Source organism: Gouania willdenowi, chromosome 1, assembly GCF_900634775.1.
Source record: "Gouania willdenowi chromosome 1, fGouWil2.1, whole genome shotgun sequence".
Classification (NCBI taxonomy): domain Eukaryota; kingdom Metazoa; phylum Chordata; class Actinopteri; order Blenniiformes; family Gobiesocidae; genus Gouania; species Gouania willdenowi.
This window is the reverse complement of record NC_041044.1, coordinates 42,591,402-42,604,179: the sequence shown is the minus strand read 5'-3', so window position 1 is coordinate 42,604,179 and position 12,778 is coordinate 42,591,402. Positions and strand designations below refer to the sequence as shown.

The 12,778-nt window shown below is 38.7% G+C and overlaps 1 protein-coding gene across 1 annotated transcript; it reads right to left on the bottom strand.

The window, feature by feature from the left end:
- Positions 1 to 6,106: 6,106 nt before the first annotated feature.
- Positions 6,107 to 10,693, bottom strand: calhm1b (calcium homeostasis modulator 1b). The gene is made up of 3 exons (XM_028455179.1): positions 10,586 to 10,693; positions 8,464 to 9,058; positions 6,107 to 6,876 (listed from the first exon to the last, which is right to left on the bottom strand). The coding sequence occupies exons 2-3, from the start codon at positions 9,007 to 9,009 to the stop codon at positions 6,367 to 6,369; spliced, it is 1,056 nt and encodes a 351-aa protein (XP_028310980.1). The 5' UTR covers positions 9,010 to 9,058; positions 10,586 to 10,693; the 3' UTR covers positions 6,107 to 6,366.
- Between the last annotated feature and the right edge of the window lie 2,085 nt (positions 10,694 to 12,778).

The following is a 12,778-nucleotide window of genomic DNA, read 5'->3' as shown; positions in this document are numbered from 1 at the left end:
TATATAACAGCAATAGGATGACCTGCTCTAGTCTAACATGGCCTCTGTTAGACCTGTGAATGTGAGGTGTAGTGTGGAAACAAGTTGGTCACTGAACAGCAAATCAACACAGTCTTAAGACTTTTAATGCTGGTGTTTCCAATGACCTGGACATCAGTCAATTTATTTATTTCTTCTCCTCAGTAGATGACGAGAAAGCTACAAGCTTGATCGTGGTTCTCTGCTTCCGTCACAGCAGACTGCTCTGGATGCCAAAGACATCTCAGTATCTGATTCTTCTTTTATAGTGTTTCCATCCACAGTTCAGAGTCCAGGGGTGTGTATCTAAGCTTTTACTAACTAACACCACGTCCCTCAAAAAGTGATCCTTTAACTACTAAAGCCATTTACATTTAAGCTAACATTCTAACAATACTTAACCTTAGTTCCTAAAATCAGTGTCCATAATTTGACAGATGGGAGGGTAAACTGGAATATTCAGAGGAAACCAACAGGCAAACATCACATGGAAAGGTTTGACAAGATGTCACAAGATATATTGTCACAAGATATATTGTTGATGGTACAAGTAGTATTGTGTTTTTGCAAGGGTGTGGGTTATCAGTCTCTGTTTTTGCATCCTATTTAAAAAGTACCACTTTTTTCATTTTAAATAGACCGTGCTGAAATTGTCACACTAACGTACTACTCATACTAAGTTTGACGTCAAAATTAGTATGTAGTGTGTTCACGTTAGATAATATGAAAATATTGAGTACCCACGAAATACGCGGATGTAGACTGGCTTATACTGGCTTCAAACTTTTTTTTGTCATCGTAGGTTCCAAATGCGTCTTGGGAGACTTGGAATTACATTTCAGTGGGAACGCTCATCATCCTAATCATACTATAGTATATGGTAGACAGTATATACTCATTGAGTTTGTAGTGTATAATACGTTCAAACACAGCCATGCTTTTATTTGTGTTGTCTCATATTCACTTGAGTTGAAAAGGTCATATCTAGATTTAATTATGTCAAATAAAAGAATGATCATTTTTCAAACAGCATTTTTTATGTTTTTTTTTTCCCTTTCCAACAATGTTGTCTTGTATCATTGTTGTGAGCACAGTATTGTATATCGTCTCGTGAACTTTGAACATCGTTCCACCTTTTAGTTCTCCAACTAAAAGTGGTTTGCATGTATTGAACCTTAAACTACCTTTTGTCCGCCTACGCGAGTCTTGGCTTTGGATTGGAGTCCTGCAAAGAAGCCCAGTCAGCCCTTTCCCTCAGCTGCTTCCACAACATGCTCCTCTGGGAGAATCCCAAGGCATTCTCAGGCAAGACTGGAGACTTAATCCCTCTTTTATCCCCTGGGTGGATCCCAGGGCTCGTTCTACGATAAACATCCCGGAAGCCATATGAAGGTGTCTTGGAAAATCCTCTTTAAATGCCTGAAGCGTTCAAACTGGCTTGTTTTGGTTGTTTTTAAGTCAAACTGAATATAAACGATCCATCCATTCATCCATCCATCTATCCATCCGTCTATCCAATGTACTCTTTCCAAAGTTTGATCAGATCAATGCTTTTTGATGGCCAATTTAGTGAGGGGGGGTATGTGTCGATTTTCGTGCGTCTTTATTTTTCTTCCATTTCCAGCTTCCAATATCTCAGGAACCCCCCTCACGAAATTGGCCTTATCTCAAAAAGTGTTCATCCGATTAAACTAAAAAATTACAGTGTGCCTATTTAATAATCAGAATGTTTTGAGACTAAAGCACGCGTGATGTCCTGAAAATGTATTGAAATTACATGGAATGACCTGTACTTCAAATAGTCTTTCAGTTCAGAGGCAGGTTATTGATTCACATTCTTTAACCTTCAGCAAATCTTGATAATTGAAGGGTTTTCTTCTCTTTGTGATCAAGTGTTTTAAATATATTTTGCATTTGATATGAATGTTTCATCACTGCAGTGCGTAATGATCAAACAGCATGAAGAAGCACCTCTGCATTGGTGAGATACGACGTTGACACAAATCAGGTGAGAACATGCACACTTACAAACAAATGGGCTCACAACATTTGCAAAGATACGGCTTGCGAGTCCACCCCCACACCAGTAGCACCGGCTGCAGATTCAGCTGTGGGAGAGAACAGCTGCTGGGTGACTGGGGGAGAGCTGTGAGATGGTCAAAGGGAGAGCTGCTCCTCTAATCCCTGAGGAGGCGGAGGGTAAAGGAAGGGCAACAGAAGCTTCAATAGGGAAAAGGCCATTTTCATTCACCCTCCTCCACCCGCTCTCTGAAATGATGTTAACTCTGACCACCGAGAAACAGCTGGATAGACCGCACAGATGCACATAGATGCTCCTTAATGCATTGTTGCATTGTATCTGTTTTCTGAGGCAGGGGTGTCAAACTCATTTTACTTCAGGGACCAAATATGGAGCAATTTGATCTTAAAACGAAAACTAGTAATTTCAACATTATTGTGCCAGAGTTTGCAATTCTACGTACATACAATACAAAATAAGTAAGAAAATATCCATAGCAATAAGTATGGCAACCATAGCAACCATATCCAAGCAATAAGTGATATACAGTATATCAGTCCCAACAGGGTCTTCACTTTAAATTATCTATATTTTGTCCCATAATTTCAGGAAAATGAAGGGATTTGTAAGAATTTTTAGTTTTTTTTAGCTGTTTAACATTAATGCTGATATCCAGAGTTTCTGATAAATCTATATTTATGTATCATTCTTTTGAAATTCATAAAATTACCTAACTAGTCTTTTACTATGGTCTACTGCCGGTGGTCATTCATATACATGAATCTATATAAGTCCCTCCTTCGTCCTACAGACCCCTATACGAATGGAAACAATCGCCGAGTGCACCCAGCCAATAGGCTTCCACTTCCTGTTTTTGAGACTGTCAATCAAAGTGAATGTGGAACTGTGCACGGAAACAAGGCCACGCGTCACAACAGCAAACAGGTAAATATGATTTTGGCTCTTATCTGACCCATAGACCTATATCAATGCGACCTTATGTTATGTTCCGCGATGCGCATGCAGAAAAATAGAGGCGTGGCTTCTGGTAGATTGGGAGAGGCAGGGGGAGGAAGTGAGGCTATTTGGGGCGGGACATCGGGACGTCCTCTCAGAAACTTCAGATAGCAGCTTTAAAAATAACTGCAATCATGCGATATAAGCACTGGGAAAACTGTGAGCCCCTCCAAATATTGTTTCATTTAGATAATGATTCATGTTTTCACTATTATTTTTACTTTACTTTACATTATTTTTATTTTTACACACATTCTCTTAGGTTAAGAGTACAGATAGCATTTGTTTTTGTTTTGTTTTTTGCAAAGGATAGACACTGAACAACCATCAGTGATTCTCAGTGTGGTTAACAACCCTTATTGGTTCATGAGAAGTCAAAGGAAATGCCCAGATTCCATAAAAAACCTGTTGTCACTATTCCTCATGCAAATGTTGACCTTGACATGTAAATACTTTTACCTACCAACCATGCGTGTTTGCATAGTTTCCTTACATGACAGAAAGAAGTTCTCTGTCCAAACTACAGGTTATTAAGGGATTTCCATCAATGCCTTTAGCTGAGTTTTCTTCAGTGCTTAAAAACATAATCTTCTTTAGGCCAGTGTTTTTTCAAAACTGTACCTCCAAAACCTAGAAATATTATATATCATATTTATAGCTAGTAATATAAAATCTCAGATTTTTACAATATACATTTTCATCCTTTTTAAAAAAAAATAAATGTTTGGTGCTCTGGCAACACAGTGGAGTAGTGGTCCAGGGTTTGAATCCCTGAAAATGAGATAGTTTGCATGCTCTCCCCGTGCCTGCTTGAATTTGTCTCAGATAATCTGGTTTTTCACAGTCAAAAACCATTGTTTGATTAATTGTGGACTCTAATTTATCCCTAGAAGGTAGGGGGTGTCCAGCTATTTTGTCAGGAACCAAATACCGAGCAGTTTGATCTTAAGTGCCATTTTAATACGTGCCACAAATAACTGATATAAACAGTTTGTAAATCACTGACATTATCCAAGCTACAAATGGTAGATATTTGTCCCTGTGGGATATTTGTCCCTGTGGGATCTCCACTTCAAATTTTCTTGATTTTATGAAAATATTTTCTGTAATTTAGGGCAAATTTTGTGGGATTGTTTGTAAAAATTTTCAGGAATTTGGAAAAACAGATAATTTTTTCGACAATTTTTAACAGCAGCAGTCGTGTGATGTAGGCACAGGATGATAGCGAGCTCCTGCAAATAATATAGAGTTTCGATGAATTTATGAATCTGGCAGGACTGCAAAATCTATAACTGAATTATTTGGTAATTTACACTGTGAAATAATGCTTTCCTTCTCATTTTTACTTTCTCTTACGAGATGACTTCAAAAGGACCAGATTTGGCTAGAAGAGAATGTTTGTGTCACAGGAGGTCCGTCCAAGATTGTACCATGGTTTATAAAGCTGGACCTGTATATGAATAAGCAGGTACAATAGGAATTCATTAATACTTTGAACTCTATTAAGTTTTATGTTTGACTTTAAAATTGCCTAAGAAGGGACACCGGGGGGTGTGTTCCAATTATAGAGGAATCAAAGGAATCAAGAAAGACCCAGGACACGCTGGAGGGACTATGTCTCTTGGCTGGCCTGGGAACGTCTCGGGATGCCCCTGGAAGAGCTGAATGAAGTGGCCGGGGACAGGGAAGTCTGGGCTTCCCTACTAAGGATGCTGCCCTCGCCACCCGGCAATGGATAGGTGGAAGAAAATGGATGGATGAATGGATGGATGGATGGCCTTAAGTGAATGTATTTATTGAGGATGCTCCTGTCTTTGCCATGTGTAGGATGTAACAAGTTGAATCAATCTAATATAGCTGAAGAACAAACTAATAGATAGACAGAAAAAAGAGTAAAGATATAATTAAAATGTACAAGGACTGTACAAAACGATTCAGCAGCTCTACTACATTATCATCAGAAAACAGAGCACACAGAGTATCCATCGAAAGCTGCATCATTACCAGACTTTGGCAGCGACCAGTGGAATCATTATTTCCTGCTGGTAAGGCCTCGGCAGCCTAATGACAAACCTAATGTCCTTTCATCGTCTGTTCCATATAGGAAGATTGAGTTATTTCCCATCATTAACTGTCCTAATTTAACGTTAAGTGCCGCATGGACTAATATGGTCGTCTCATGCAAGACGACAGCACAGACATGAGTTCTCCCACGTGCTCTAACAATACTTTATTGATGGACACAAGCAGCTTTCACTCACAGTTGAGATTTTATCAACCTTATTTTTGCACTGCAGCTGTAGCTTCACAGATAGACGTCTACAGCAAATCATGACGTGAAAACAGCCGTAGATGAACCACATCTTAGAGAGTGACTTGGATTGAAGTGTTGCAGAATCCTAAACAAATTGTTGTGGAGGTTTGGGTGAATGAGACAAATTCCAGCTTTAGGGTTGCTGGTCAGATGCAGACACAGGGTTTATTGTCAAAGGGTTTTGGTGGAACAAACTGATCTGAGATCAGAGGTTTAACAAGCCTTCAGTGTGTGTAATTCTGTGAATCTGCTGCTGTTCAGTGCTGTCAGTGTTATTATGTTGCGGACAGCGGTAGTCGTAACATAGCAAAGCCTCCTCAGGCAGAGACCTTGGTGTGTGCTATCAGTGTACAACGGTATCTGACCTGCTTAGGCAGTCTGACCAGAACTGGCCAGGGGAAAGTTCTGTAATTACATATGAATATGTAATTACAAAACTTTGTTCCCCGTAATAAACCCTGTGTTTGCGCCTGACCAGCAGCCCTAAAGCAAACTGCCACACCAGGTGATTACTTCTACTGGTTCTTGTTATGGTCGTGTTTCATATAGCAGGGAGTGACTGTCACACTTTTTTTTTAAATCCGACTCATGCCTAAACTCACGCAGAATATGTCATTGTTTTCAATACATACACTAGTCTGCAGAGTTTTCTACTGATAAATAACACTCTAGTGTAGAGATGGGCAACTTCCATCACAGCGAGGGCCACAAAAATTGTAATTGATCAGAGGGTCACGTTCATGTCTGCATTTAAAGTAGCTAATCAGAGGATTAACACGGGAAGGGAAACAAGACTTTCAGTGTTATTTTGTTGTGATTTTGTATATTGTCTTATTTTGAATATTGTCTCATTTTGTGTGCAGTTATTGTTTTTGAGTTTTTTTGTTTGGACCGCACAAAACAAGACAGAGGGCCGCATATGAAACCCCGGGTTTGCCTGTTGCCCATGTCTGGTCTAGTGATTACCAGCCTGATAAAGGTCAGCTAATATGAAAGTTCAGACTTTACTGTAATACACAGCCCATTCCTTTTTCTCCACTTGGTGGGCGTGTCCCTTTATGAAGCCATTTACAGCCCCATTGAGGTTTCCATTCATTTTGCCTTCGTTTTCCTCCGCTATTTGGTCCTTTCTCAAAGCCAGGGCCGGTTTACAGGTGTGCCAGTTCCACAACACCTTGTTCATATCATCCTGCGCCCTGATACCCAGCAACTTTTCTTCATCACTTCTCCTCTTGTCTTCCTCGTCGTCGCTCTCATCTCTGTTGGAGTGATGGTGGTGGAGGACTCTCATCTCTCCGCTGATGTTCTCAAAGTACTGTTGGATGCATACTTTGGCAAAGCTCTTGGCGTGCTCCTTGCAGGTTTCATCGAATATTTTGCGCTCGATGTCAATGTAATGAGACCAGTACTTGGTTTTGAGAAATGCAGCCTGGGTAAAGCAGGGGCGGATTGCTCGGATCAAGAAAGCAGTGAAGGTCATCAGGAGCAAAAACATCCATCCACATGCCTGTGAAATAAAGACAATATGATAAACTAAAAATGCAACATCCAAGTGTTCAATAATTCTAGATTAACCTCAATTAATTATTGGCATTTGTACAAATTGGTTTTCATGCAAATACAATATGATGACTTTTCTTTTTACTTAATAACATATTCCTATTTCTAGAGTACTCAAAACCAGTCTTGGTCTCCACAGTTTGAAGGTCTTTGTTTTCTCTCGGATTTGAGAGTATTTTCACTCGGTATTGTCCCACATCTTATTTTCAGATATTTAAAATTATTCTTGGAGTATCTGTGGCTTTTAAATACATACAAGGATAAAAAAATGGTAAGAATTTCAATGAACAAATTTGTTAAGATTTTTGCATGGTGAGCTTTGAAAGAGTTGCAGAATCCTTGTTTTTGTGTTTCAAATGTGTTTCAAAAATTAAAGAGAGAATCCTCTTTAACTGTTCTACCTTGTCATGATTTTTAAAATAGCTAGGTTTTTATGGTCTAGGTCTCAGCTTGTCTCGGTCTGGGTTTTGAATTGGTCTCGACTCCCAAAATTCTTGTTCTTTTCTTGGTCTCGGCTTGTCTTGGTCTTGGTTTTGACTTGGTTTCCACACCCAAAATCTTGGTTTTGTCTTGGTCTTGTCTTGGTCTCGGCTTGTCTTGGTCTTGGTTTTGACTTGGTTTCCACACCCAAAGTCTTGGTTTTGTCTTGGTCTTGTCTTGGTCTCGGTTTGTCTCAGTCTGGGTCTCGACTCCCAAAAGTCTTGGTCTTTTTTTGGTCTCGGCTTGTCTCAGTTTTGGTCTTGACTTGGTCTCCACACCCAAAAGTCTTGTCGTGGTCTTGTCATGGTCTCAGCTTGTCTCGGTCTTGGTCTTGACACTCAAAAGTCTTGTCTTGGTTTCGGCTTGTCTTGGCCTTGGTCTTGAATTGGTCTCGACTGCCAAAAGTCTTGGTCCTGGTCTCGACACTCAAAAGCCTCGGTCTTGGTCTTGACACTCAAAAGTCTCAGTCTTGTCTTGGTCTCGGCTTGTCTCTGTCTTGGTTGTGAATTGGTCTCGACCCCCAAAAGTCTTGGTCTTGTCATGGCCTCGGCTTGTCTTAGTCTTAATCTTGAATCGTCTCGACTCCCAAGAGTCCTGGTTTTGTCTTAGTATCCACTTGTCTCGATCTTGGTTTTAATTTGGTCTGACTCCCGAAAGTCTTGTTCTTGTCTTGGTTCTGGCTTGTCTCAGTTTTGGTTTTGAATTGGTCTTGACACCCAAAAGTCATGGTCTTGGGCAAGTCTTAGTCTTGGATAGTGTGGTCTTGAGTACAACACCACTTACTTTATCTCAAATGTACATTAAAGGGTTGTTATGTAGTGTTTGTAGATGCTTTCTTACTGTAGATAAAACAGATGTGTGCACAACCTTCACAAAGTATCCACATCAGAAAAAGGCATACAACGTATTTACCAGTTAGTCTTACAGTCACTACAGGCTGGTGTTACTTCACATTTGGTTTAACATTCTTGTATCTTTACATTAAAATTGAGATACTAATACAAATAATTAACAATATCTTTAAGAGTAAAAAGAGATAAATGATCCAGATCACCTGCGATATACACTTGATGTATCGTGACGCCGCCATTCGAATTTCCGGATGTTCAAACAAGTCTTTGCAGGGAATCCTGGCCAACAGTTTGATCTTCTCTGTCTCTGACATTCCTTTAACAAAACTGGTATTCCCAAACCTTTCAATATCCAAGTTGATGCTAAAAGCACAGAGGAAGCTCTTTCCATCCATGAGGGTGACAGACACCCAGACTGCGGGGGCTATCAGAGATCTCTGTGTGATGGAGCAAAACATGTAGCGTAGGATCGTCGGGTCCTTGCTTCGACTGCCGGTGGGTCGCCTCCACTCCTCAGCAAGCACAGAGACGTTATTGTTCAACACAAAGCCAAGCAAGAAGAACCATATCGGGGGAATAATGAGCAGTCCGATCCCATAATTGTAGTTATACTCAGGCATACACGGACAACTGAATTCAAAGGCAGAGTACATCTGAGCACTGGCCAGTGCCATGATTCCACAGATCCCGTTCATAAAAGACTCCTGGTTGGACTGGAGGAACTGGAACATCATACGAAACTTATCCATTGTGAGAGATGCTGAGGTCCTCTACAGAAGGTCCTGGTAAAACTAAAAACTGAAGAAAAACAAACAAATTATTGAGTCGGCAAGGAATGACTATATGTTAGTTCACAAAATACATGACAAATCAAACCTATGAAGGAACGTGATTTGCAAACTGTTTCCAAGCATAAACAAAACAAAATTTAAAGCACCAGATCATGAAAAAATTTTAAGTGATTGTTTTATTCTGATTTATAAAGGCTAATACAGCATGGTGAATAGTATTCAAGTTAATACCACTCAATGTTTGACAACCTTTGAGATAGCCACAAAAACTTCAATCGAGATGTCCGTAATTAACATAAATATAATCAAACTTGACAAACTTTCTAGTCAGATCATTCTGGAGTCAACCTGCTTTTTTCTCCATTCAGATATACTACATATTATTTGTATGGGATCCAGTCTTCTCTAAAGTCATTACTGACATTTAAAAATTAGATTATTTTATAACTGAAGACGTTTTATCAATTTTTCAAGAAATGTCCAAAAAAAAAAAAAAATTAGTGCATGTACCGCAATACAAACACATAGAAAAGGGAAAGAAAAACGTTTTATAGTCTATATATATATATATATATATATATATATATAAAACCCCTTATAAATAAATATATAAAAATAATAAAATCATTCTTTTATATATATATGCAGAGGTGTATAGAGTACTGATTTATCCTACTGAAGGAGAAGTACTGTTACAGTACTTGATTGAAATTGTACTCAAGTACAAGTACAACTCATAGACAAAATACTCAAGTACAAGTAAAAAGTAGCTCAATTAAATAGTACTCAAAGTAAAAGTTACGAGTTACTTTCACCCCCCATGTTTATTTTTTGGTCATAAATCTTGCCACGGTTATCTTACATACAGTAAACATTGCATGTACTGTATAAACTTAAAAAAGAAGAAACCAAATCTTGCACAATTGGAGCTTAATTTATTTTCCACAAAGGCATATGTATAAAATAATAGGTTTGTCAAAATGTACAATTATTTTTAAAGTAAAATAAAACCAATACATTTAATTCAAAATAAAAAGAAATTCTCAGGCTCTAAGTATAGCAACAGTACATTTATTAACACTAAAATTGAGAAACTAACCGGCATTCAACACTGTTTTGGTGAGGTGCATTACGTTTAATCTGATTGGTCGGCTATGATGTGATGCATTTGATTGTTGTCTGGTCATTTCATTTTTTTGTAGTTTCACAATGTCTGTTGATCATTAAAAAAAAATAAAATAAAAAATTACTCAGTAACGGTTGGGTGTAGAAATGTAACAAAGGACTTTATTTCTTTTAAAACGTATTTAAGTACATGTAAAATGACTGATTTAAAAATATACTATACTATAAGTACCCATTAAAGCATCTCAATTACAGTAACGTGAGTACTTGTAATCTGTTACTTTCACCTCTGTATATATGTATACTGTTAGGTGTAAATTAGTGTCTACAGTATGTGTGTATATAAATGTATACCACCAGTATCTAATGTATTTTGTAATAAAAAGACAATGGGATCACATACACTTACCTTTATTTACTGAACCCAAATGAGCAGATGCAAAGTGAAAGATTTATAAAAAGACAGCATCCATGATAGATAAGTCGCTGTTGGTTCCACACTCAGCAAACACTGGCATCTCGAGCTCTTTTGTTGATGTCGAAGCTTTCAAATCAAACACCATGAGCCGTCATCAAGCCCCTCCCTGCACACACACCTGTGGTCAGTGTGACACAACAACACAAGAGTCGCATCACATACAGTATAAGAAGAAAAATCCCACACGGTGTTAAAGTTCAACTTTGGCTTCGATGTTTTATTTTATCACATTAATGGTGAATGTTTTTATTTATTTAAAGTGTAATATTGTTCATTTGTTGTACTTTTCAAAACACAAACACATGCAAAAGTGGCTTCAAGCTATAGTCAAATGTGTCCCGCTTCAGCCAGATCATTTGTTTGCTGACTAGACTAAGGTGAAGGGTGAATTTGCGTCATCAGAATCAAACCAACGGAGGAAAAAAAGCAGATTGTCAGATGCAAAATGTCTCACAGAACCCTTTGAAAACACACCCTGACGCACTGAATGAAACAGAGCTTGACAAACCAGTTATAAAAGCCCACAAAGCGATAAAAGGCTGAGGATTACTCATGTCATGCCGTGATTGATTAATTTCCTTTTTTCTTAATGTCTCCTATTACATATGTTTTGAAGATATTCACAGCTTTATTTAGGCCCCATTCATCTTCCAATATTGTCTGGTTTCTAGCTAATTAATGAGCAGCTCCTCTGGAGGTGTCTGATTGGTTAAATTGTAAAAATTAACTAAGTATGGTGGTTGTGTGTTTAAGTTTGTATCCACCCCTGTGCACTGTACAGGATAAGAAGGTGAAGAGCAACTACACCAAACTTGCCATATTTTAACCTATTTTCATCATTTCTCCCACTTTCACAACTTTCCACCTCTTTTCCATGATGTCTGTGTTCAACCACCTTCAGCTACAGTGGGGGTCCCCGCTCTCTGTGACCTTTATTTTGAAGGTCACGGGCTGAAAAGGTTGAGAACCACTGATCAAAACTATAGGTTGCAGAGCGTATACAAGCACCAGTTTGTGGTCTTATTGCAGACAAGTTAGAAACTTGAATCTGACTGCTGTCAAAAAACAACATGGATTAGAACAGGAACTTCACAGAGCTCAGGGAAAAGGTCACCTGATTTGATTCATCATCATCACATTTCCTTTTACATCACAAAGATGAACATGAGTGTGTGCGTCGCCTCGCTGGGGAACATGTGGCTTCACCACGCACTTTGTTGCCACAGATACACCCTTCTTAGGAACAGCATTCCCTGGTTGCCGTGGCCTCTTTCAGCAGAATAATGAATCATAATGAATCACAAAGAAGATGTTGTGCATCCATAGTATGGTGATGTTTCAGGTTTTGATTTTGCCTCCGATCTTAAATCTTTGCAAGAATCTGATAAACAAGTCTAAATTATGGATTCCACACGAGGAAATATTGACTTACAGGATGTACTTCTTAGTTCTTGGTTTTAAGATATTACGTCTGTAAATTCAAACAGTTTCTGTACTTCAGGGTGGGAGTTTTTTCTTTTCCGGAATGTCATTAGCTACAAACAACAGGAAATCATTTTTCCTTCATGTGCTGTAGAGGAAAATATCGCAGAGCAAATACAGTCAGTTTGAACAGAAGATAAACCACACAGGATGACTTAACTCCTAAATAGGAAGCAATTAGTGAGCATGAAGGCTGTAAAAGGTTGTGCCTCTCATTTCTTGCTTTTACTTAATCAAACAAAGAGAAATTTAGTGGAAACAGACATCATTTTGGGACATTTAAAACTTTCCATTTATTTGACCAGTCAGTATTAAACTAAACTTCCAGTCCAGATTTTGCTCCTAGTCTGTGTCTTCTAGCAGCTGATATCCATGCTGCTGCTCTTTTACCTCCTCTGCCATCGCTTTGTCAGAAAGTTGATGAGACGCCTAAACACAGATTTCTTCTTTGGAGGATCTTCAGGTTCACTCCTGTTCATGCTGAGTATTCTTTTCAACAGTTCAGCTTCTACTAAAGCAGAGGCATTCTTCTCCCTCAGCAGCATGATTTGAAAATGAAGGTTCTCCTGCTCTTTCATGGCCTGAACGTGTTGTTCTAGAAATTCTCGTCCCTTCTTCTTCAGCTCTGTCTGAAGAAGGTGG